The sequence below is a fragment of the Trachypithecus francoisi genome, unplaced genomic scaffold (genome assembly GCF_009764315.1).
Source record: "Trachypithecus francoisi isolate TF-2019V2 unplaced genomic scaffold, Tfra_2.0 Lachesis_group4, whole genome shotgun sequence".
In the NCBI taxonomy this organism is placed as follows: domain Eukaryota; kingdom Metazoa; phylum Chordata; class Mammalia; order Primates; family Cercopithecidae; genus Trachypithecus; species Trachypithecus francoisi.
In genome coordinates, this window is record NW_022681469.1 from 73,582,337 (window position 1) to 73,610,219 (window position 27,883).

Below are 27,883 nucleotides of genomic sequence, written 5' to 3' on the forward strand. Positions count from 1 at the left end.
ACCAGTAGGTATAATGCAAATATTCCAAAACTGGAAAAAGTCCAGAGTCCAAAAATGCTTCTGGCCCCAAGCATTTTAGATAAGACATCCTCAACCCATATAAGTATTTACTTTTAAAAAATGTTTAGGAAAAATGATAATTTATTAGATTGCACTCTGAGGAGTATAGCTACAAATCACAAATAATTCTGAACTGAACACATATCAAACCATGTTTTTAAACCTGGGTTTCTTGAAGATATTTTTGAAGCCAAATTAGGTCATTCAGCTATATTAATCTGTATTGACAACCATAGAAAATTTTGAGACATTTGGACATTGTTAACATGGTTTAATCAGTTAATGACACTTACTCCTTTTGCAATAAAATGTAGTATACTCTGTATTATAACATAATGTATTCAAACTAGTGTATATATATTTTTAAGACCTTCATACTAAGTCCAGATTATCTTTGGCATTATCTTTTTTTATTTTACTTGGTTTGATTCTGAGTCTTTTTAAATCTTTTTTATTTAAACCATTTTTATGGGAGAGCATTGTGGCATTTTAATGATATTCACAAATGGCTACTATTTGTCTTCTTAGGAATTTGAGCAGTTTAACAGGAGGCTAAATGAAGTTTCTAAGAGAGTTCGTATACCCTTGCCTGTATCTAATATACTTTGGGAACATTGTATACGATTGGCTAATCGAACTATTGTAGAAGGGTAAGTTTTTCATGAAAGCATTATTTGTTTCTTTAATGACAAATTGTAATATATGAATAACATATGGTATTAAAGGTTGGAGAGAATAAGTAGAAATAATGATAACTAGCAGACAAGTTTGGGATATAATTAGAGAAAAAACCTTAGACCCCACTGTGTCTGTCTTTATCTCTGCTTTCTTTTCTTGCTAGTGGCATAGACCCAGCTAGTAGATGAGTGAGGAATGCAGAATCTAATGGTTATCTGAAAGTTAAAACTAACAGTTATTATTACCTAATAATAAAATTATGATGATGATGATTATTATACTTAACATTTTTTGAGCATTAACTATGTGTTATTTACTAAACCAAACATTTCTCAGGATTATATCACCAAACCCTGAAATAAACTCTCTTTGCAAGGTACTATGATTCTGTTTCATCAATGAGAGAACCTAGTCTCAGAAAACTGAGGCTTAAAGAGGTTAGGTAACAAGTTCACACAGTTTTTAAAGGCATATGTACCCCTGATTTCTTTTTTTCTTTCTTTCTTTTTTTTTTTTTTGAGACAATCTTGTTTTGTTGCCCAGGCTGGAGTGCAGTGGTGCAATCTGGGCTCACTGCAGCCTCCGCCTCTCGGGCTCAAGCAATTCTTGTGCCTCAGCCCCCTGAGTGGCTAAGACTACTGGTGTGTGCCATCATGCCTGCTAATTTTTTGTGTTTTTAGTAGAGACAGGGTTTCACCATGTTGGCCAAGCTGTTCTAGATCTCCTGGCCTCAAGTTGATCTGCCCACCTCAGCCTCCCAAAGTGCTGGGATTACACGTGAGCCACTGCATCTGTTTGTACTCCTGATTTCTGATGGCAAAATCAGCCCTCAAAACCCTTATATCATCATTAATAATAATCACCATCATATCATTGTAAACTGTATAAATCTTTCATGTGTTGAAGTTATAGATCTATTAATAGTAATTTTCCTGTTTACTCAGAGACCATGCTTACTCTGCCCATAACATCTAAGATACAAATAAGGATCAGTAGTACATTTGAAATATCCCTGAGAAGCAAACAGCTATTTCAAAGACCCTGTACAGTGCTCTAGAATTGCACATCAGTTGAATTTTCACACTATCATTTGTCTGATTTTTCTTTTGTTCTCATTTGTTATACAAAAGAATGTATTAGAAAGTGGGAAGGTGACAGTGACAAGCTGACAACAGTCTTGGCACTCTGTATTGAAACCAACGGTGCTATAAATTATAAAACAGCTGTGTTAATCACGAATGAAGAGTATTTTAAATAAATTTGTTTAATTAAGTAGAAATGTGAATAAATATTTCTGTATAAAATACTCTTTATTTTTTTTAAAAAAAGCTTGGTCATTTTAAATAAAATAAGCTTTTATTTTCTTGTAACTTTCCTTAGGGTAAGTACCTCATTCCCACAGTTGAATTTTCTGTGTTTCGTATGATTGATTGAAGAAATGGAACACTGACTTAATGAATAATAAAGTGTTGTATTGTTAGGGTTAGTACATTTGTCTTTATTACTAGTCCACCTTAAAACACACTGTTTCAGTAGTGTAAAATGTCAGAATAAGTCTATAAACTTTTTATCATGAAAAGTATGTATATACTTTCTATGCTTACATGCTTACACATTTCTTTATGTTTTCAGAGTGTTCATGGGAGAATTATTTCATTTGTTTCTTTTGCATTGAATACTTACAATATTGAACAGTTTCATAAAACTAAGATTACTTTGAAGTATTTAAACCTTAGTTTTATAATAACTCTTGTCAGCCAGATTAACTGGAATATCAGTTTCACTTTCTTACAGACGATTATGTTAATTGAATACAGAGAACTATGGTCTGTAGCACAACAAAGAGCCTTGAACTCATTGGATCTCTTTGCAGATGAGAAAATTGAGGCCCCCATAGGTAAAATGACAGGGAACAAACACAACCCAGTCTTTCTGACTGAAGACTTATGTTCTCTGTTTCCTATAACCCTCTCATTTCTGGGGAATCTGTCCAAAGATAGGTTAGAGAAAACTTCAAATACCCGACAGTTTTTTGCTTCTAATTATCCTATAATGTTTTTTTTTATTGTTTTGCATCTTAGATATGCCAATGTCAAGAAGTGCAGTAATGAGGGTCGTGCCCTGATGCAATTGGATTTTCAACAGTTTTTAATGAAACTTGAAAAACTAACAGATATTAGACCCATTCCTGATAAAGAATTTGTGGAAACTTATATTAAAGCCTATTACCTAACTGAGAATGACATGGAACGCTGGATCAAAGAGCACAGGGTGAGAGATGGAAAACAGTTAATTAAGTTTTTATTCCTTTTTCTTCTTGCTGTTCTTGTTGGGTGTGTTATTTAATTCAAAATCATGAGAGTGAAATATAAAGAAACATTTGCTTTTTTAGTACAAACTACTTAGGTCAGTTCTTTGCCATTTTCAGACTAAGGGCACTGTATCTAAGCAGTACCCTTTGACTCATCGAATCTTCTTCAGCCCTTTGTGAACTGTTACTGTAATTATCCAGAAATACAGCCAAAGTCAAGACATTAGCTAAATTTTTCCTGCAACTGTATTATAGGAAAAGGCTGAAGTTGATAAATGCTAAGACAGATTGAGTACAGAAACAATGAAATGATTCATAAGCCATAATCGATTATGTAACTTAAACCTCACACAAACCTTCTCGTACTCCTCAACAATGAAATGGTAACATCGTACACACTGACATGTATTAGTGATGATTGAAGACATTAATATTTAAATGGCTAAACTTAACTTGCATCTTACATTAGATTTTACCTTTAAAATAGATTTGATTATTTTTCTTTTGTATGACTATATAGATAAAGAAAAATACTATTGTTACGTAGGATGCCGAATTTTTGACACAGTTCAACTCAGTGTGCTTGGTATGGGAAGCTTTTCTGTATATGGCATGTGTTAAAATCATCACCAAATCCTCATTACTTTGATAACTCTAGGGTTCACATTTTCTTAACCTATGAATGTCATACGTAAAAGCTAAGTCAAGTTTTATTTCATTTGGGTAAGAAGATAATTATTTGTATATACCTGCTCAGACTCATCCTTTCTGGCCTTAACACTGTAAAGAGATAAAATGACCATTAGCCTAGAACGTTCACATTGGCCTGAATCTTATGTGAATGTCCCCACTCTTAGTTGGTTTTGTATCTTTAGAAGCAAAGTAGGAATGTATGTGTTATTTTTAATGAGTTTGGCCAGTAAGCCAGATTGAGAAAAACTTCACCACGTTTAGCCCCACTGACATTTGAGAACCAAAATGTTAAACCTAGATACAGATGGACTGCTGAATGTTGCTAGAATCCATTTAGTAAAGTAAGCTGTAAACACTTCTGGGTTGGTACTGAGGAAAGGGTTTTGGGAAAGAGTACAAAGTAGCTGAGGAGAAAAGGCACAGCTCTAAATACACATTCTTTGATGCAAGAATGATGCCATTTTTTGGATTTGCTCTTTTAATATAGTGGACTGATTTTTTCTTTTCAGCTTAGTACTTTGAAAGAGCTTTAACTGATTGATATTTGTAATTCAGTGACATTTCCCCAGCAGCAGCAGGGACACCCTTTTCTGTCTTTGAAGGAAACTCCCCAAAATGTTGAGTCCAGTAATTACTGACAATGGATTCTCACTGAGTGCTGAGTGGTTAAATGAGATTACTTACCAGGTGGGGACAGGTGCTCTCAGAGATCAGATACACAAACTGAGCAGTTTGCTAAGTTTTTAAAATCAATTCTTTCTCCTATTTCGAAACTGTACTATATTTAGTGGTTACCTTCAATAAAGACACATTTTCTTTTCTTATTAGATAATAGTACACAGCTATCTTTACCTATCTGAACTCTTGCTATTCAACCTCCAGTACCAAATCAGTCTGCAGAAATTTCTGATGAATCCCTGTTTATTCTCATCCTGGCAATTCAATATCTGAAATTCAGGAACCAGATGGATTTGGATTGCAAAAGATACTTGTAGTCTTAATTTTATTTGCAGCTCCCCTAACTTTGTGATCCTTATTACCTTATTCATTTGTTGTATCTTAGAAGAGTTGTTGTTCTGTTGTTGGAGATTTTTTTTTTAACTAAAGTGTTTACAAAAGGTAGAGGACCAGAAAAATACTTCATCAGTAGCATTTAAAAAATTTGAAATGTCAATGTATTTTGATGACTCAATAACAAAGACTATCACAGAAACAAGTGTAAAGTGTGTGATCATCAAAGTAGTAACAAGCATATGCATGTCAGATTACTTTGCCATATTAAAACAGATTCTAGTGCTTACTATTTGAAATGTGTACTATAGTATTCTTATTTCCTCCTATTACAGCTCAGTAAACAATTTGCCTTTCATTTGCCAACTGTAATTTCCACTGTTCTTCACTGGTTTATAATGCTCAGTAACTATCCACTGCACCTGAATATCCGCCTATTCTTTTGTTGCACCGATCAGATACATTCCTTTTAGGGTACTAAATTTGAATATTTCTTCTTTGAGCAGGAATATTCAACGAAGCAGCTGACCAATCTGGTGAATGTTTGCCTGGGATCCCATATCAATAAGAAAGCAAGACAAAAACTTCTAGCAGCTATAGATGATATAGACAGACCTAAAAGATAATGAACACTGCTCTTTTTCCTCAATGGCATTGATCCTCACTCAACATATATGACCTGAAAGCCAGTTTTTTAATGCACTTCTGACAACTATCTGCTAAAAAAACTTTGTGCATGTTTTTTTCGACTGGAAAGTGAAAAGCATTGAAATGTGTGTGGTGTTCTCATGACTTTTATATGCTGTGGTCTCTTCAACTTTTGGTCTCATTTGTTGTAATCTGAAATGATATTGTTGCCTTGTCATAACAATGGTTATGTGACTACAGTTATCCATTTTACAGAAGAATGTACCATAAGTATATAATTAGAAGAACAGTGGCTTAATATATGTATGGGAAGTTTATGGAGAATGAAGTTGGCATTTTTCTACCCCCTGAGCTTGGTTCTTACTAAGCATAATGTGAGGGTGAATGTGTAGTATCTCGTAATTATGAGCACTGCATGAGAATTAAAAAACACATGTAAGTAACATAGTTGAAAAATCAGTATGTTCTCTGTTTTTAAAATGTCAAAGTTTATGTCAGGGTTAATTTAGTTATAACAAAGTGATCATAAATGATGAAATGTAATAAATATACTCTAGTATGATCAGCCTATTGAGACTACATTTTGATTTTTTGTGTGGCATGCAGATGTCATGAACAACTTTTATTAGCATGTTCTAATTTTAATTGTTTTGTATCCTGAAACCAATGGTGAAAAGCAATTTCATTGAGTGTACCTTTTCAATGCCTGAGTAGCATACAGAATCATGATTATGAGATTTTCTTTTATCTTTCGTTATAAACATATGGGTTTTTTTGTTGAAAGTTTTGGTCTCTTTAAATTCACATTTTGTCCTAGGACACAGTAAAACCCAGGTCAACTGACTCAGGAAACAGTTGTCTGCTAGTCACGCGTAAATGTATGGTCATATGTTCACTCTTAATTAAATATCTGCCTTTTGTAACACAAATGTAAAATAATATCAGTCTAGCCAATGATGAACTCTGGAATCCACTTAGTCTTCAGTAAGTATGTGTTGTTCCTCTAAACTTTGCCCTGAAGCCAGGGATCTTCTCCTAATATATGTGACAAGAAAATCCATTTTCCATGTACTCTTACCAACTATCTGATAAGGAATTTTGTGTGTGTTCTTTCTGACTGGGGAGTGGAAGACATCTAAACTTGTGTGGCGTTGGTCCAATGATTGCCATGCATGACCTGTAACATCAACAGCTGACAGAATCCAAAGGAATCATGTGAGAAACAGGCCTTGGGTCTTGTGAGTCTTCTGGGACCTAAGGTGATAAAATGGATGGCACAGGATGGCATGTGATCAAGCATGGAGGTGATAAGGAAACAATTGCTACTCTGTGTCCATCAGTCCCTGCGATGTCTGTAAGTGCACAGTGTAATGTGAAGCACTTTCAGAATATGCTTGTGTGTGTCTGTATGCTGTTTTCATCCTCTCACTTCACAGTTCATTTACTGTCAGTTTAAAACTTTCCTCTTGTAAAAAGGTATGAGTTTGGTGCCATTGCGATTTGCTTGTGGCTAGATTATGTACTCGTGAAGTAGATTCTGCCTGTAGCCATTATTTATGTGCAGCCACTTGAAGAAAACAAACATGAGATAAGCTGGGTCCTTGAGTTTAAATGGCATATTTAGCTGGGCACATAAAGAGCTAATCAATCTTTTTAAATTTTCAATTGATGAGGAGCTGCTTATTTGTCTTTTCTACGTGGATTTTATAGTTGGCTTCCTTTAATTTCTACTTTAATTGGCCCTAGATAATATGAACAGTAATTACCTGCCTGGTACAGTCCAGTGTTTTCCAAGGTAATAGGAATTGATACAAAAGAATTACTTACCTTGTTAGGGACTCAACCATGCAATCTGACAGACCTTTTAAGCTACCCTTACTTTGCTCTCTCCATCTTCAAATGAAATGGTGAATATTTTTAATGCTTTTGAAAAAGGTTTCTTTGGTTTTTGGTTTTTTTTTTTTTTTTTGCATTAAAAGGTGGCTTAATAAGTGCTAGCTAGCATCAAAACAGTAACAGGAGATTTCAGTCATGAAATTACCTAATCACAAGAGAGTTACCAGACATTTCTCAAATACTTTATACAGTAATATTGAATTATAACCATGTAACATTTTGTGAAACTAATTTTAAGATAAATAGAATTGAAAAGCTGAGAACGTAAATGGAATTATACATGTTCCAAAAACTACTATCATTACCAAAAATTTATTCTTTTTGAGTCTAAACTTTCCTTGACTTTGATATTTTCCATGAAAGTGTCCTGTAGAATTTACCATGGGAGCATGGTAAATTAGCATGCCCTGAGAAAGAATGATTCTTTCTACAAATACATTGTCTTGCATTTAAAAATGCTAGAGGGGCACATAGCAATTCAAATGAACTAGTTTGCTTTGGTTTATAAAACCAACAGAGATCTTGTAAGTTCACTTTAACTAATAAACTCATTTACACAACTTATGAAATGAATTTCTCTTGAAACCAGGGCCATATGGTATTTTATCATATCTTCAAATAAAATTTCTTTTCAAAATGTCTGTTTAGCTGAGTGCTAAAGTGAAACTTTGTTATATTAAATACCTTTTTCTTTACTCACCGAAAAGTAGTAAAAGGCTTGTAATTCAATTCACCTTATAAGCATAGTTGTCTTTTGTAATAAAAAATCAGATCTGAAGATGAATTGATGAATATAAGTTGTACTCAAAGCATACAGAAGTACAAGGTGGGGGGGATTTCCATATATATATATATATATATATAATATATATATATATATTTGTCTTTTGGAATAATTTTGATTCAGATAAGTGGTTAACAAAATGATACTTGGCTTCTGACAATGATTAATGACAAGAGTATTATTAATACTCTGGTATAATCTTTGTAAATGTTAAGTCTGGTGCAGCTTTCTGCAGATTTTTTCTTATTGTGGAAAATATTTGCTCAATTCCTATCATCACAGATTTGTAAAGGCCATGAAAAAGTTTAAGCAGCACAGCTCTCACAAGGACAAAACTGTGTCAGATTTATACAAGAGAACTGTTAGCTATTTCAAAATGAATGGAGAAAAATAATCCATTTGCTTTGATATGCTTTTCTTGATTGACATATCCTTTTTGAATATTGCTAAGTATGCCTAGATCATTTTTTTCAATATGAAAACAAAACCACAGCTAAATATTCTCCTTCACTTAGAAGTATCCCTCTGGAATTTTAGTCCTTTATTAATACGATTAATATAGAACTCTTTTTGGTCTGTTTTTGATAAAGAACCATTTTTATAAGTTAATTTAGACATCACTTTTTGATCCCAAGACTGAGATGACTTGGCCCTGCTGAAGATTTCCAAATTTGCCCTGCAGGTAGTTTTTCTCACCGAGCTGAGCCTTTCCATCCAGGGAAGGGATTTTCTTCATCAGTAGTTTTTGTTTTACTCTGTTCCTTCCCAATCCTAGGTCCCAAAAGGATTTCTGCTTTAAAGGAAAGGCATTTCCACAGTGTGGGCATTTTAATCCAGCTACACCAAATAACAAGCATGCTAATCTTCACCCAAAAAGAAAAGACTTTGTAGTCAGGGTTTCCATTTTGACACCGCTCAGTACTAGAGCCTATGCTAAAGTGTAGTGACACCATCAGGTAACCACTGGGAGACTATTTTTGCTGGCTTCCTGCTATCTGCCTTACCTTACTTCTGTTATCCCTGCTTTCCTAATCACAATCCCACATTTAAGCACCCAAGCAAAATGCTATCCTTTCTGTGAAACTTATCCTTCCCAAGGAGAGATACTGTGGAGAAAAACCGATAGGGAGTTGTGGTGGTCACGATGATAGCACAACTTTAACAAGGATGGTGGCAGAAGGCCTCCCTTGGGAGGAAGGGAAGAGGCTTGCCATGTAGATGTCTGAGCGAGTGTTGCAGGCTGAGGGAATGACAAGTGCAAAGGCCCCAGGGTGGAGGCTGCTGTTCAGAGAACAGTAAGGAGGGCAGTGTGGATGGCATAGTAAGCAGAAGAAAGAAAGAGCAGAGAGAATGTGGCAGGAGGGGACACATACAGGGAAGACCTTTGGATTTCACCTTCAGATGGAAGCATTTGAAGGGCTGTGAACCAAGTGATGACCTGATTTGTGACTTAGGGTTTACCAAAACCACTCTGTATATTTGAGAAAGGGCTAGAGAGGGACAAAAAGCAAAGCAAGGAAACAAGGTAGGAAGCTAATTTGGTAAACCATGGGAGGCTAGGATTGCAGTAGCATTGCGGGATATGGTGAGGGATGGTCAGACGCTGGACATATTTCGAAGGTAGAAACAAAATGATTGATATTTGAGAAAAGTGTGCTTAAAGACTTTCTGGAGGAAGTAGAAGTCTTTGGGGGAAGACTGGGTTTGTGAACAAGATCAGGAAAACAGTTTTGGACAGAGAAGTTTGAGATACTTGGTGATAAATTGTTGGAGGTGTAGGAGAGGGTAGCTGCATGCAAGTCTGGAGTTCAGAGAAGAGGTCAGAGCTGTAGATGTAAATGTGGGAGTCATCAGAATATAACGTAAAACCAAGATTTATTTAGGAGGCAGAAAACTTGCAAGCATAGGACAGTAAAAAATTTTAAAAAGGCACTTCTCCCCATCCCCTTGCCATTGTTTCCATGAGAGATGAGACAGGACCAGGGTACTGTGCTGGAGGGACAGTGTTCTGGAGCAAATGTGAGAACATCTTGCCACCTAGGGACCTACTGGGTGGACGTTTGTAACTCCTTTAACTGGACATTGTAACTCCTTTAACTGGGAAGCCGTCACTCTTGCTGGAAGATGCACTCTGGTGCAGCTTGTCATCTGGGCGACTGAGTGAGTTTCAGGACCATGTTGTCCCAGAGTGTCTTCCTCCATGACACTGGCTGGGCATTAAGAATGCTCTAATAGATAGGACGAATGACGTGTGCCCTCAAGGAGCTAAAATCTAGCAGGATAAATAGATGTAAGACAAACATTTCATTACATATTGGTGAGTATTCCAAAGGAAAATGCTGGGGGTTAGTGTTCAGGAAAGACTCCCGTGAGGAAGACATTCAAGTGGAAACAGGATGAGTAGGAGTCAAATGAGGAGGCTGAGGGAAGAGCATGTTTGAGGATCAGAAAGGGCAGCGTGTTTGGCCTATAAAAGGGAGGCAGAAAGAGGCACAAGAGGCGGAGGAGGAGCTGCAAACGTAGACGTCTTCAAGCAGGAAACACGCAAGTAAAGCAGCAAATGTTATTCAATAATGAGTGACTAGCATTTTGAAAAGTGGACATTGTGGGCCAGGCTGTACCTACAGGCACTTGAATTATAATTTTAAACTGCATCCAAATGAACTAATCAGGGGAAGAAGGGAGTCTGTAGAGAAGAGAGACCCAGAACTTCATCTGTGGGTTCTGCTGTGCTTCCTTGACAGCATCTGGCACAGAATCTCAGCTAAAATGGATGAAATCCTCTACTCAGGCCCTTTGAACTAGAATTTTTGCCTAAACTGAACTAAAGAGTTGGTGAGTTCCTTTGGGGCAGCACTGGCACATATATACTCCTTACACTCGAAAGCTATCTGTCCTGGATCAAACATGTAATACTGATTTTTCAAGATTGTTGAAAGAAGACTAATTACTAAGTGATTGTTGAAGAGAGATGTGCGTTGGCATTTGAAGCTAAAATATTAGTGGTTTATAAAGAAGCAAAACTTACCTCAATTCCTTGTTTTTGTTTTTGTTTTTTTAACATTTGCATGCTGTGTAAGTTGAAACTTGTCTTGTTGTATTAGACTGCCCCAGACCCCTGGTTCTAAAAATGTGGTTCCCAGTAGCTTCAGCATTTATTACCTGGGAACTTGTCAGACAGGCAGATTCTCGGGTCCCCCCACCCTGCCCCTAGACATGCAGAATCAGAAACTTGGGAGGAAGCTCAGTGATGGGCATTTCAACAAGCAATGATGCACACTAAAGTTTGGGAACCATTGCCTTGCACTTACTTGTATACACACACACACAGAGCGAGAGAATGAAAGCGATCCAGAGAAGTTCACCTGTAACTTTCCCCTAATTAAAAAAACTACCGTATAGCTATTCCAAACAGACTGAGGAGAAGGCCTTGTTTTAGTTTTTAGAAAATTATTTATCTTTTATCCACTTAATAATTGTCACTGTTCTTCAAGGTAAATCTTAGACACAGAACATTATTACCTTTCCTGTTAGAGCCTCTAAGTGACTAGTGTTTGAACAGGCCAGCAAGCATGTTGCATGTCCTTCACACTGACTTGAGTTGATTAACAAAGATTCTCCCAGGAGATTTTTAATTGGTGCATGAGTCATGAGCAGTGAGACAGCTGGAACTATAAGAATAATGTAATATATCTTACAGTGATTTGGTCTTTGATTTTCTTAGCAGTTAATTGAATCAGGTGGAGAGAGAAACTAGCCATCCAGATGGTTATTGTATGTGAATCAGCTTGTAAAATTTCACTTTGCTGAGAGTCCCCCAAATCTAAGAAGTGCTAAAACATCTGACAGAATTGGTTAATGTGCAACTTTGTATTTGCAAATACAGAAGGGTTTGTAGAGGCACCTGTTTCTATTACAAAGCCACAGCTGGACTCTGTAAAGGTGGTGTTCAAGAACATCTCTTTTAGCTTTTAAAATGAAAAAATGGAGTTATTAAGCTGAAGTTATTCTGAAATTTCCACAAAGCTCAACACGAAAAAGGGCTATTATAATTCTTTTCCTAATAGAATACATCAGGATGATTGAATTCATCAGTCAGAATTACTGGGGGAGGGGATGGTTGGAAAAGTGACTTAAAATCAGGCACAAGGCACAACATTTTTTTTTTGTATGTTCCTTATAAAGCAAATTCTAAGAACTACACTTTCTGAGAACTTTCAAAGATCATCCTTTCTCAAAAGAATATGTGTCCAACTTACTTTTGTCTTGCAGACAACCTACAAAGCAAGCCTCCTCCCATGACCTGTCTCCTCTGTATGGATGCCATCTGCTGGCTCCTCCCAGTAGTCCTTTGCTGTCACTACCTCTTTAATGGCCTCTGTTTCTATATCCACATTCACCCAGGAATCCTCTCAGTGACGGCTTCCTGCCAGTAGCAACTATTCCCCAGCCTACCATTTACACCACTTTCCAAGCTCTTCATGCTATGTTATCTTGGATATATTACCTTGGCTTGTCTCCTGTGCAAGGGGCTATCCACCACATTTATGTATCTCCCTCAACACTTGAGCCAACACTAAACAATTAGTCACAATAAACTTAGTGTATAACATTCACCAAGCATGCCTTAAATGATTTACCTTTATACATTTAATTCTAACAAATCTGTATGGCAGCTAGCATTATTATTACTCCCACTCTCTACAAATGAGGAAATTATATAATCCATTTAATTTCTGTGTAACTCAGTGTTAGTAAGTGAAGGAGGTGGGTTTGACTCAGCCAACAATCTACCATGATTCCATAGCCTGTGCATTTATCTATTACCCTAGAAGTCATCTGAAGCAAATAATTTTTGTTTGATTAATTTAGGAAATACATGTCTCATTCTAGATAGAGTTAATGTAACATTCCTCTCCTGTTTGTTTCCATGTCAGACTTACCACGAGCCTGACATGAGTTAATGGTTGGGGCTCTATTGAGTTCATTTCTTTCCTTGCCTAGTCTCCAGTTACCTTTCTGTGCCATTTCCTTTTCTCCGAGATGGGAATAATAATAGTATCTACTTCTTAGGGCTATTGTAAGAATAAAAGAAAGAAAAAATTCTCAGAACAGTGTTTTGTATATAGTTCAGTGAATGGTAGTCATTATTATTAACCTTGTTTTGTGGAGGAGGTGACTGAGGCTCAAGAGTATTAGGCAATTTTCCCAAAACCACAGTGCAAGGGGTAGAACCAGATCTTGAATCCAACACTCTTTCCGTCACTGCTTCCAGCAGCCATGTGATCCAGGTATGGCCACTGATGGACCTTATCACATTTCTTCAGGTCACTAGTCTGCCAGATTGCATCCCAGTATCAATTCCATGGCTGTGTATTTCACTCCTTCCCAAAGGGTTAGTTAGCATACTCAGAACGTATGCTGGTCCTAAGTGGGACTCCTTCAATTTTTAGTGCCTGCAGATTTCATAGCGTCATATTGCTAGTAGTGAGTAATGTGACCTGCTTTGGGGAAATAAGAATCAATCGTTATTCCATGTACAGGTGAATGCTTTAAAGCCTATTCCTTCATGCATTCTTTTGATAAACCACCTAAGAGACACTCTTCTGACTGCTAAGAAATTCATGTGCCAGTGGCACTGTTTGTGCTACCACACAAGCTCCTAAGGAAATTCCAACTGTTATGTTCACTTCTACTTCAATTGTGGGGAAAGTTTTCCCTTTATCCTTCTCCCCGTACAAGGTATACAGCTCTCCCATCCTATGTTCAGGGGGCTTAAGTTTGGAGTTGCTGAAAGGTAGGGAGCACAGGTATTAGAAACATCCACTCTTAGGGCAGCCCAGCATTGAGTCCCTTCTACTCCATTGCTTTACCCACACAGGAAGTGATCTGCAAGTGGGCACGTTTTAGTTCATGCTTAGATCAGCAGTTTCTTAGACTCCTTTACAGCTTGTTTGAGGGTTGAAGGAGCGAAAATGACGCTTGGATGCTAGTGAGATGCAAAGAAAACAGAAATACACAGAAAACCAACAGAGGCATTAATAGGGAAATAACCCTGCCATTGATCAATATCTTATTAATAAGATTATTGGGAGAGTACTCTCATTTCTTTTAGAAGAATTCTTTGTAGTTTATATATTTATAAATACAAAAACCTAATATTTTCATCTCCAAGCTCACAAGCTCACATGTACACAAACACACACACACTTCCTCCTGCCCTAACATCACTGACTAAACAAATCTGCTGCCTGGTATTTATTTATTTATTTATTTTTTGAGGCGGAGTCTCGCTCTGTCGCCCGGACTGGAGTGCAGTGGCCGGATCTCAGCTCACTGCAAGCTCCGCCTCCCGGGTTTAGGCCATTCTCCCGCCTCAGCCTCCCAAGTAGCTGGGACTACAGGCGCCCGCCACCTCGCCCGGCTAGTTTTTGTATTTTTAGTAGAGACGAGGTTTCACTGTGTTAGCCAGGATGGTCTCAATCTCCTGACCTCGTGATCCGCCCGTCTCGGCCTCCCAAAGTGCTGGGATTACAGGTTTGAGCCACCGCGCCCGGCCTGGTATTTATTTCTTTAGATAATGGGATGGTTATTTTAAAATCTATTTGAGCTGAGGTCCATCAGTTACCACTGCTGAGTCATTAATCTTTGAGACAAGGCTTGCTGCAAGCAAACTAATTGCAGTTTTGTCCCTGAGAGTTAAGTGTGTGTCAATAATAAAATTCTAAGTGAGATTGTAATTAGTGTACATCCAGGGACTGAGATTTGTCAGTGCTTGATAACTTGTAAGTACTTTGTCTTTAAAAGCTTACTTGTTGGAAGCTGGTTCAAATACTTTTTAAACCATCTTGGAGAGATGAGCCACTTGATCACTTTCAGCGTATTAGTGGAGTTTTCAATATATTGGCAATTTGAAATCTTGTTTGGTTGGAATTTAACCATGATGATAGGAACTTGGCTTTTGTGAAGATAGTTAAACCATCCTGATGTTTTTTTGTTTGGTTTAGTTTTTAGCTAAAATAAACTTGGTCTTTTCTTGTAAGCGGTCAAATATCCTCTTTTCCTTTGGCTATTTTTTTTCCTCTTTTGGCTCCTAGATTTCATCTTCAGGAGAATATGAACTTTGGGAAGAGATTATGATTTGATTAAACTAATGGTGGCATAGAAGACTTTATGCCAGGATAGGGTGGCAGGGATTGACCAGGTGGTGCTATGAGCTGTTACTCTTGAAGCTTCAGGGACAATGTATAAATGATACAATTGTGGCATTTGAAACAGGAAGATTTAGCAATGACAGTATCACACTAGAATTGTCCACCTGGCAAGATAGTATAGGAAGGCAAAAAAATTTTTTTAGTAAAAACATACACTGATCATGCAGAAGAAAGACACGAAATTATCTCTGCCATGATTTAGGAGGTCCACAGTGGAGTGGCAGGGAAGTGAGGAGTGGTGATTTGGCAGGTGGTGTCAGCAGTCTTTTGTGAGCCTGAAGTCCAGGAACATAATGCTTACCTAGGATCCAGTAAATCTGTGTGGGAATCAGCACATGGGCCTGGCAGCAGGGTTCTCAGAACATGTAGCTGCAGGGGATAACACGACTGAGAAGCTTCAGTTTTGAAGCTAATAGGAAGCTTAGACATCACCTAGTACCATCTTCCACTAGGAAGGTTATGGATATTTATTATCCACAGGTCTGTATTCTACAGCATTCTTAGCTACTTCCTAAGAATTTCCAGTGATACGAATTTTGTTTCCTTCTGAAGATAGCTTTGATCATCAGAGATCTTCCTAGATCTAATATTGCACTTCACAGAGTCTACAGTCATTGTCTCGTGTTCTGCCCCTCTGACCAGGGAGAATACAGAAACCTATCTATCTCCCTTCCATTAATGCTGTCTACAGCTGCATTGACTGACAATAGCCAAATCATATACAGAATGTTAATTCATTTTGGGCATGTTGTCAACTGAAACTCTTGTTCGTTCAGTGCTATTAAAGTCTATCCCCATCAACATGCACATGATGGGTTGTTTGAAATGTAAATAAATGTAAATTCAAGATTTTGAGAAATTTTCTTCTAAATATTATTTTATTACTTTTGGCTTTGTTGCAGCCTGTCTGGAATGTTTTGGTTCCATATTCTGTCATTCAGAATATCCAGCATGTCCCATTTTGCTACTCACGTGATAAAGTATTTCTTATAGGTCATCATCCAAGTAGATACAAATGTGAGGGGGATAGAACCAAGGGCAGAGCTCTTGGGCCCAGCACAAGGCAACTCCAGTAATCAGACCTCTTTGAACAGATGTATTCAAGCCACGATGCACTACCTTTTATCATTTTTTTCATGCTTTTCCAGTTTGACCACAAAGGTAATATGAAATTTTGTAAAATTCTTTGCTAAAAATAAAATGCCAACAACACCCTCAAAATGAAAAGTGGAAATATTTTTATATTCTTGTCCTCACCTGAAACTATAATGGCTTTTAGTGATGATCTTTTATTTTTCTAAGTACTCATAACCTATTTTTTAATATTCTATTTTTGAAGTCTGGCAAATATTCCATGGTAAGCTCATCGGCTAATTGTGAGAGCCAATTCCTCTCAAATTAGAATGTTATTCACTTAATTCCAGATTTCAGACACTTTTCCACTCATATAACTGTGCAGAAATTTTTTCTAATTCTCACTTGTAGTTCCTTTATAACCACAAAAAAGGCTTGAATTCATGTAAAATTTCTAGTTGTTTCTTTACCCAATGAGGTATCATTGATATCTGGCTCTCATTTATATTAACTGTGTTTGTTCTTTTCTTTCTAATTATAAATAACTTCTCTTTTTTCCTTTAAACCTAATAAATATTATTCTATATGCTTCAAGCAGTAACATGTTTTCATCCTTCTTCCCTCTTAGAACACATATGTAAAAACCCTTAGAGTTGTCCTAAGTCACCTTATATTGCAGGCCATGCTACACGTTAACCTCCTGGAAGGTCTCTGCCACTCTTTGGTGTGCTACACGTTAACCTCCTGGAAGGTCTCTGCCACTCTTTGGTGTGTGATTCTGGTTATGCACCGCTCTTCTTGTCTTTTGTACTATTTACAGTGGGGTGAGCAGAATATACTTCACTCAGGCACCCTGGCTTCTTTAGATGACTTTCTCCTTCCTCAGAATGATTGCTTTGAACTCCATAGTTACAATTTCTTTGTTTTCAGTCTTTTTTTAATTTTTAAAGTGTTCTTCCCCTAGAGCTAAATTCCCTTCCAGTTTCTGCACACAATACTGTGATATATTTTCCTGATCATTTTTTAAAATCTGCTTCATTTTGGGAGAGACAGTATAAAGCATAGTGCTTAAGCAACTCAGTTCCAGATTCTAACTTGCTAAGAGAACTGGGGCAACTTACTTAACCTCCATGTACCTTGGTTTCTCATCTGTAAAATTGGAATAATAGAATAACATGTTATGGGATTAAATTAGCTAAAATGTGTAAAATACAGAGTAAGTAAAGCACATACAGTATAGGCATACCTCCTTTTATTGCATTTTGCTTTATTGTGCTTCACAGATTTGCATTTTTTACAAATTGAAAGTTTGTGTTAACCCTGCATCAAGCAAGTCTATACATTTTTCCAGTAACATGTGCTCACTTCATGTCTCTGTCACAGTTTGGTAATTCTCATATTAAACATTTCCATTATTATTATATTTATTATGGTGAACTGTGATCAGTGATCTTTGATGTTACTATTTTAGCTGTCCTGGGGTGCCACAAACTGCACCCATATAAGACAACAAATTTAATGGATAAATGTGTGTTCTGACTGCTCCACAAACCAGCCGTTCCCCCAGCTCTCTCCCTCTCTTTGGGCCATTCTATTCCCTAAGATATAAAAATGTTGAAATTAGGCCAATTAATAATCCTCTAAGTATTCAGTTGAAAGGAAGAGTCCCAGGTCTGTCACCTTAAATCAAAAGTTACAGACTATTAAGCTCAGTGAGGAAGGCATGTCAACAGCAGAGACAGGCCAAGAGCTAGGCCTTTTCTACTAAGCAGCCAAATTGTGAATGCAAAGGAAAAGTTCTACAAGGAAATTAAAAATGTTAATCTAATAAACGCACAAATGATAAGAAAGTAAAATAACTTTATTGCTGATATGGGGAAAGTTTGAGTGATTTGGACAGATGATCAAATCAGTCACAACATTCCCTTAAGCCAAATCCTCATCCAGAGCAAGACCCTAATTCTCTTCAATTTTATGAAGGCTGAGAGAGATGAAAAGCTACAGAAGAAAACTCTAAAGTTAGTAAAGTTTCATTAATTGGGGTTCAAGTAAAGAAGCTGTCCCCATAATATAAAAGTGCATGGTGAAGCAGCAAGTGCTGATGTAGAAGCTACAGCAAGTAAACTAGAAGACCTGGCTAAGGGAATTGATGAAGCTGGCTACACCAAGCAGATGTTCAATGTAGACAAAACAGCTTTATAGTGAAAGAAGATGTCATCCAGGACTTTCATGTCTAAAGAGAAGTCAATGCTTGGCTTCAAAGCATCAAAGGACAAGCTGACTCTCTTTTTAGGGGCTGATATTAGGTGACTTTGAGTTAAAGCCAATGCTCATTTACCATTTCAAAAAACTAGAGCCCTTAAGAAATTATGCTAATTCTACTCTGCTTGTGTTCTGTAAGTGGAAACACAAAGCCTGGATGATAGTACATTTGTTTACAGCCTGAATATCTTAAGCCCACTGTTGAGACCTACTGCTCAGAAAAACAGATTCCTTTCAAAATATTGCTGCACATTGACAATGCACCTAGTCATCCAAGAGTTCTGATGGAGATGTACAAGGAAAAGAATGTCATTTTCATGCCTGCAGCCCATTGAATCAAGGAGTAATTCTAACTTTCAAGTCTTTTTCTTTAAGAAATACATTTCATCCTCTTACTTCCTCTTTTGCCATGTGATACACCTGCATCCTCTTTGCCTTCTGCCACAAGAGGAAGCTTCCTGATGCCATTACCAGAAGTGGATTCTGACATTACATTTCTTGTACAGTCTGCAGAACCATGAGCCAAGTAAACCTTTTTTGTTTATAAATTACCCAGCCTTGGGTATTCCTTTATAGCAATGCTAACAGGTTGACACTGAAAACTTTTACCAAGGAATGAGGCATTGCTATAAAGATACCAAAGTTGTGGAAGCAGTTTTAGAACTGGGTAATAGGGAGAGGTTGGAAGAGTTTGGAGGTCTCAGAAGAAGACAGGAAGATGAGGGAAGGTTTGGAATTTGTTAGAGACTGGTTAAATTGCTGTTACCAAAATGCAGATAGAGATACGGACAGTGAAGGGAAGGCTGATGACGTCTCAGATGATAATGAGAAATTTTGGGGGAACTGGAGCAACGGTCACCCTTGTTATGCTTTAGCAAAGAACTGGATGGCATTGTGTCCATTCCCTGGGGCTTTGTGGAGGGTCAAACCTAAGAGTAGTGACCAGTCTCTTTGCTAAAACATAACAAGATTCACCTTTGCTCCAGTTCCCAATAAGTTCCCCATCTCCATCTGAGACCACCTCAGCCTGGATTTCATTGTCATATCATTATTAGCATTTTGGGCAAAGCCATTCAACAAGTCTCTAGGGAGTTCCACACTTTCCCACATCTTCCTGTATTCTTCCAAACCCTCCAAACTGTTGCAATCTCTGCCTGTTACCCAGTTCCAAAGTCGCTTCCACATTTTCAGGTATTTTTTCAGCAACAACCCACTCTACTGGTACCAATTTACTGTATTAGTCCATTTTCACACTGCTGATAAAGACATACCTGAGACTGGACAATTTACAAAAGAAAAAGGTTTATAATGGACTTTACAGTTCCACATGGCTGGGGAAGCCTCACAATAATGGCAGAAATCAAGGAGGAGAAAGTCACATCTTACATGGTTGGCAGCAAGCAAAAAGAATGAAGAAGATGCAAAAGTGGAAACCCCTGATAAAACCATCAGATCTAGTGAGACTTATTCATTACCGTGAGAAGAGTATGGTGGAAAATGCCCGCATGATTCAATTATCTCCCACTGGGTCCCTCCCACAGTACATGGGAATTATGACAGTACAAGTCAAGATGAGATTTGGATGGGAACACAGAACCAAACCATATGACATGATGTCATTCATTTGTGGAATCTTAAAAAGATGATATTACAGAAGTAGAATAGTAGTTACCAGAGGCTGGGGAAGGTAATGGGAAGGCGGATAGGGAGAGATTACGCAATAGGTACAAAATTACAGTTAGATCGGAGAAATAATTTCTGCTGTTCTGTGGCACAGTAGGGTTGACAATACTGTTAAAACTAGAACAAATAACTAGAAGAGAGGATTCTGAAAGTTCTCATCACAAAGAGATGATAAATGATGTGATGGATATGCTGAATAACCTTATCTGGTCATTATACAACATATACATGTATGGAAACAACATATTGTACCTCAAAATTATGTACAATAATTGTGTCAATTAAAAAGAAAATAAACTTACAAACATAAAATAAAGAGGGAGGTGCAATGTCAAAACTTACAAAGATAAGTATATAAACTCAGATTGAGTTTTACTGAATCCTAAATATTTACAAAGTTGTCAAATGATTCAGCCTTTTAAAAATCTGGAATAGTTTTTCTTCTTTACTAGTAAGAATCTAAAAGGAAGGAAAGTCACATTTATATTTTATCTTATTCTTTGAATCACTATTTACCACCTACAAGAGAAAAAAGCAACATAATAAACTAGGACTATGAACCATGAAAAAAGAATTCAGATGTTTGAAAATTGTTCTTCCAGAACAATAGTACAACTAAAAGCAATTTCTGATTTCACGAACATTTGCAACTTTAGTTACGTTAATTACTAGTTGACAGGATTTTAAGGAATGCATTTAACTTAATAATACACTCAAACAGAAAAACAGTTTGCAAACGGTAATTTCAGTCTGTTAGGTGTTTACTGCAAGTCTTACCTAGCTTGGTAAATATTTGAGTGCCTACTAATGTTTCAAAAGTGGTACTACACCATAAAGCCTCATCTGTTCTAAAGCTGCGGAAATTGAAGGGTCCTGTGTAGTTGATTTAGTGTCTACAATGACCAACCAACTCTATTTTCTGTCTTTAAAAAACTGAATCACTTGGGGAAAATAGGAAAATAAAATTTAGTAGATATTATTTTAAAAAATACAACCTACAAATACCATTTCCATTTTCTTGAAAACAAAGCTTCCTTTCTGCAAGAAACAATGACAGGTAAATGTGAAGTGAGCTGGAGTATGCTTAAAGGACCGTGGCTATGGAGACCAAACACCAGTGTTCTCAGCCTAATACTGTCACATTCTATGTGTTGGTTTCCACATCTAAAATGAGACTTTTTCTGGCTTTACAATTATGACCATAGAAAAATTTCCTCAGTAAAGATGAAATTTCCAAAAATATAAATAAAGTGATTGTTTTCATTTTACAGCATTTTATAACTGAAATTTTAGCTAAGAAAAGTTAACAGAGGTTACCCTCATTGATGGACTCGATTATTATTATTATTTTTTTTACTTTAAGTTCTAGGGTACATGTGCATAACGTGCAGGTTTGTTACATATGTATACTTATGCCATGTTGGTGTGCTGCACCCATCAACTCGTCAGCACCCATCAATTCATCATTTATATCATGTATAACTCCCCAATGCAATCCCTCCCTCCTCCCCCCTCCCCATGATAGGCCCCAGTGTGTGATGTTCCCCTTCCCGTGGACTCGATTATTTTTATTTTCTTCTTTAAATTCTTGGTTTTGTTCTGAATTTTCATAGTTAGCATAGATTACTCTTACATTCATAAAATGGGTTTCTTTTTCAAGTTTGAAAAAGAAACAAGTGAACAATAGTTCTTTCAGCAGTATAAGTTACATGACATCCATGAAAATTTTCCTCCCCATTCAATCCCAGCAATAAAGTACATATACTAGTAATAGTCATTTAGGCCATCACAGAGCTATGTTGCATATTTAATGTGGCTGATGGGTGTTTCTTTTAATAAGAATAAATTAAAAATTGAACTTTTTTTTCATTTCAAAGCATCTTGATATAATAGGAAGAGAATAGGTTTTTCCATCCCAGTATATCTAGCCAAGAATCCCATCCCTTCTGCTTCCCAGCTGTGACTTAGGGCAAGTTGGCCAACATTTCTGAAGATGAGTAGGGTTTCTGTATGGGATTACTGACAAACTGTCTCTTGAACATAGTGCTAACACTCTCTTCTGTATTCCATTCTGGGGTGGTAAGTCTGAGGCTCTGGAAACTTCATATCCTAGGTTTCCTTGCCAGCTGGATTCCAGTATGGTTTCATCGATGTGAGCCATTGGCTGGTGATTGGCAGGTTTCTAGATTCTCTCAGCATCTGCCTAGTTGCAGATGACAACTCCAGTGCCAGCTCCAGTTTCCAGTTTCTCTAAGCGCTCTCAGTCCCAGCTGCACTAAGTTCAGAATGGCAGCTAGCTGTTCTGCATCGGTTGGTCCAAGCACTCCACAGTGTGGGCCCCAGAGGTATCAGCATCAGCCACACTGCACATCTCCTGCTCTATGTTCTCCCCCAAAAAACCAAACACCATGGGGCTGGGCCCTCACCTCAGGGGTTCAAGCATCAGCTCTGGAAATGGAGGAGGGGAATCTCTACTTTGATCCCCTGGGTTCTAACAATTTAATTGTGTCCTTCTTTTACCCAATGTGAATGCCTACTAGTCTAACCATATAGCTAAGAAACCCCTTTCTTCATTTATCCTTGCAGTGGTTTTGTATCAAATTTGTGCCTCAGCAAAACACATATTTTTCAGCCCTTTGGGTTGCTTATGAGTTGTCTAAATGGTGTTTTTTAAAGTCGACCATGTCATGGATCTATTGTACTTCTTAAAACTGTTAATAAAAGATCAGTCAATAAACCTGACTACATCTGCACATCTGCAAAGAGTATTTCAAAGTCTGAAAATTCCTTTATCCTCTATAAAGGCAATTTAGCCCCAGGAAGTTCCATGTCCTAAGCAGGTAAGTTTCCAGTTGATCAAATAACTGATTTCCCCAAATGAAATTTTAGTCTTTCCCCCAAACCACTCACTTTTGACTCCTTACACTTTCATTCCATTTTTTTCTTTTGGGTGGAGGTGGGGAAGCAAATAAACTATAGTAATACAAATTGTTACTTTAAAAAAGACCTCTACTTTAAAGTTCCCTAGAGTCCCTTAAAATTTTTTCAGTCAGTAGGTACTCCCTCCAAGATAATGCTCAAAGTACTAAGTCTTTTTATTCATACATTCAACTTTTAGTTGTGACAAGACATTATCACTAATGTGATATATATATAACATATACAACTTCTCTCTCTAGGTAAGAAAAAGAATACAACATATTTCTAGCACTTCCTGACAGATTCAATAATCAACAAGTAAAAGAAATCCCATCAACCCATAAGTTTGTTATTAGTCAATATAGGCTTTTGATGGATGAAGTCATTTTGTGAAATTTCCTAAATTCTAAGGATAGAAATTTCCTAAATTCTAAGTATAGAAGGAGGATAACTGGATCTAGATTGTCCTCTGAGTCCTATGCTTCTCTGGATCAATTTTAGAGAACATGAAGTTTTAGTCTCTTTTTCCACTTCAATCACTTTAAATCAGAAGGAGTACCTGGATGAAACAAAAATGAGTTTTTCCAACTTCCATATTGACTACATGTGCTCCAGCAGTTTCACAAGTGTTGAGCTTCTTTGTCACACAGAAGTTTCAGGATTACCTTGTCATGCTCATTTAAATGTGTGATGGATTGATTTGTCTCGCTGTACTTTTCTTTCCTACTGCTTGAGCTTCCTGGGAGGAGTTGTTTGGAGTGAAGGGAGAAGGGGATGGTCTGGAAAGCTTTGAGGTCTGTCTGGAAACAACTTTAGATGTGTAAATTCTGCAGAGCTTAAGGCTTCTCCTTCCTTTGTGATAGAGACAGTTCTCTCAACACAGCGTGAGTGGTCCTGGCGGGCCCTAAAGGAAATGCAGTCCTTTCAAGGTGTGTAGGATGAGGTGCTATTGCTGGGGCAACACAACAGAGTCTAATTGCAGGAGTTAATTTACTACCTGGAAACCAGAGGAAGGCTGTGAAAAGAAATTGTGGTGGCATCTGATCCTGAACCAGCTAAGTTTTGAGTCTTTAAGAGGAGGTAGTTTTCAAGCAGAAAGTGAAAAAAACATTTTCACAAGAGACTTGGTGAGACTCAGAGCACAAGTGGTAATGCTCATGTCCAGGTACAAAGTTATGCTCAGTGTGGGAAGACAATCACCTTCCCACAGAGTAGCTCAGGTACAGTAAGGACTGAAGGCATAAAGCACTGTTTTGTGGCAAAACCTTAAGGTTTTGCCATTTTAGCAATTGAAGGTGATTATACTTTGGGCTGCTTCTGAAGACAGTATCCAGGAGGATCCACCATGGGGATGTGACCAAACACAGGGGATGACTACATAGCTTGGCGAATGACCAGAGGACAAGGCAGCACGGCCCAAGCTGAAAGAGGAGCAGCACCCTGCTTAGGGGTGTGAGTCACTCCTGGGGGACAAGTGTGCTGGGAGCTGGTCCTTTCCAGTTAGACACATGAAGGCTACCAAATATATACCCACAGACTGACTGAAAGTGGATACTTTCAGATTACACCTTACTTATATATTTAACTTTATATTACCATCGTATGTTAAATCTCACATGTGTCTAAAATGAAGTTATCAAATGTTTGACTTGCAAAATATTTTCCAATCTAAAAGCCATAGTTTTCATTGTTTCGTCAAGACCATTGTTCTTGAGATATCTAGTTAAATGTCTTTTATTCAGTCTTCTTATCTTTGTGGTTTTCCAATGCCACCAAACTAAGACTCCAGGTGAAAACCATTTTCCTTTGCAATGACTAAAATCAAACATCTTCGATTTTTCTATCCAAATCATTATCCTATTTACCGTTACATTTCAGTTCTGGATATGTCTGAAAGTAAAAATAAAAATGTTTTCTATATCAGAAGAAAGCATATTTGAATAGGAACTTCTGGTTAATCACAGTTTCTCTTCTACCTCTATTAAAAGAAATAAGCAAATGCAGGAAGAAAGACCTCTAAAGAAACATTTTAGATCTCCTCTGGCACTTTGTATCTTGATGAATTGTGCATTTACTCCAGTTGGGCTTTTCTGCTTTTCTGCTGGGTTTTGCTGTGTGCATTTTGATGGTGAAATCTAAAAATGTGTCACTGCTGCACTAACGTGGTTTACTGCCAAGCAGCTGGACCATTATAATGGAAACTCTGAGCTTGTGAGACACAACCACTCTTTAAAAAAATTTAATTTACCTTTAGAATCATGTCTTATTTTTCAGCAAGAAGTTGTCTTTATATTTCCCACTAATTTCAGAGGAAAGCCTGACAAGTTAAATGTTAACAATTTTAATTAATTAATCAAAACAAAAAAGGTGATTGCATAGTTGGTTCTATTTGGCTTTCAGCTGTCCATAGAGATGATTAAATGTTTTGGCAAAAGTACAAAGGCTCAGCAGAATTTGATAGACCAACTCTTTCTCCACTAATGGACGTGGCTGATATGTAGTCTGGGAAAGGAGAAAGAGAAACTGTTTTTGATAGTGGATTAAAGGCAGACCTCTGCCATGACCTAGAAAAGAAAGCGCTAAGATGAACTTTCCCTTAAGTTCTTGAAGGGAACTTAATCCTACCTCTTTCCAGAATGACTATTGTATCTTCTTTATTTCTGCCTGGCTGGGCTTGGGATTCCATTGACCTTACTCTTCCTGTTGATGTGCAGAACTTCCTTCAGCATTCAGAAAAGTGGGGATGTGGCTCTGGGAGAACGTGGGGGTGACACTATGGTATAGTAAGTAACGCAGGCCCAAGAACAGGTAATTTAAATGCAATCCTCTATTAAAATTACTCCAGATGACAGAATGTGTCCCTGAGGTCTGCAAGGAAATTCATTAAACCTCAGGGACAGAAGGACTATATACTTAACCCAAAGAGGATGTTATCTGAGCCATCTCAGTAAGAAAAACCCCACATCTTTCATTAGAAGACCGCCAGAGAAGGCAAGCCATGACTACCTCATTCTAGTACCCTGGAAATACACCACTCTGTCAGGTATGATGGTGTTCCTGAGTACTTTCTCTGGTTTTCTAGCCAAACCATTCTTAAGCTCACCAAATCTCATCCTCATTTTACTACTGTTGACATTTCTAGGGCCTAGCAAACAGTAGAATATTTCAAGTTACAGAATGTTCTTTGCCAAGAGCAAGCAAGAACTGTCAACTGCTCATATATCAGCAGTCAGCACTTTCCAAAACTGAAACAACTGTTTTATTTTATTTTGGATTGATAAAGGGCTACACTTTTCCCTCAAAAAATAGAAAATAAAATACATATCATAAAATAACTGTAATTGCCTGTAACTTTTCATTTTTAATTCAAACATTATCTCAGCTCGAAGATCCTCCCTCTTACCTACCATCATTTGGATTGGTAACTTCAATTTATAGTTACACCCTTACTTTATAGAACATCACAGTTAGAGATGTTATTTTAGGAAATAATTTCACAGCACTGTTTCTCACATTCTACAAGTGTTAGTCAACAGTGGCATTATACTCTCTATAGCTACAGAGAAAAAATTTAATCCTTAAGGAGCTAACAAATTTTCATTCCAAGCTAATTGAGTCCCTCATTTCAGGCAACTAAAAGTCCCTTAGAGGCTAGCCCAACTCTAGCTCCCCATAAACGGAATCTTATGCTCTATGCTCTACTTGCTTTTGATTACAGCATTTTAATGACAATCTTCTATGAATGTGAAAACACTTCTCTGAATGTATACATGTCCCAGGGTTCAGATGACCTGTTCTAAAATCCCACCTTCTTATTTTTGGAGAAACTGAAAAAGTACAAAATAACTGAACATGAAGAAAATAACTCTTCAGAACATGTTGCTAAATCCCTTGTAACTGATGGTGTAGACAAGGACAATGGCTTGAGATTATCTCCTTCCAACGTCCTATTCACTCTAGCAAGCACCCAGAGTAATTTCTAAATAATTTTATCATAGCTTAAATCAACTTTGTATTTAATCTAAATATGGTTATTACTTTGAAGGTTTGCCAGTGATAAACACTGTAGAAATAAACACATAGAGACTAAAATTAAACAGAATTATTTTACCAGCGCTGAAGAGGAATGCTTAGGTAGACTAACATTATCCTTCCGAAGAAGACGTTAGTATGTAAAGAATGAATATACTCCTGACCTGTCTTTGCATTATTGCTAATTTATGAAAAGAAAAAAATAAATTGTCATAATTTGTAGCCCCATTTCCATTCTCACAAGGTTCTAGCTTCCACCACATGATTTACAGCCCTTTATCCACAGTGTGATCAATCAAGTACTACCGAGACCAAATTTCATTTCCCAGGTATCTATTTAGCCATTTCTCTGGCTCTTACTCTAATTAACATGTTAGATTGACTTTTCAGTGGCTCACAACTTGCCACTTAATATTTATGGGCTATGGCTTCTCATTTTAGAAAAATATATTCCCTCTTTAACCATTCCCTCTAAACAAGTAACACGTTTACTGGTGTGAGCAATCACCTGCCCTTGTAGGATGGGGCCTTTCCATGATCCATAGGCTTTACCATTGTCAGTTTGCTTTTTTCTGGGTTCTGCATATGTTTTACAGCATAAGACTCTGGTGCTAATTC

At 37.2% G+C, this 27,883-nt stretch overlaps 1 protein-coding gene across 3 annotated transcripts in view; it reads left to right on the forward strand.

Moving 5' to 3' along the window:
• VPS50 (VPS50 subunit of EARP/GARPII complex) overlaps nt 1-6,974 on the forward strand; it is a 119,895-nt gene extending 112,921 nt beyond the window's left edge. For all 3 annotated transcript variants that reach the window (XM_033194767.1, XM_033194769.1, XM_033194768.1), the window contains 3 exons: nt 589-710; nt 2,820-3,009; nt 5,260-6,974. In XM_033194767.1, coding sequence (XP_033050658.1) covers nt 589-710; nt 2,820-3,009; nt 5,260-5,379 — 432 coding nt within the window. In that variant the 3' untranslated portion in view covers nt 5,380-6,974. The remainder of the gene's footprint in view (nt 1-588; nt 711-2,819; nt 3,010-5,259) is intronic.
• Nucleotides 6,975-27,883: the final 20,909 nt, after the last annotated feature.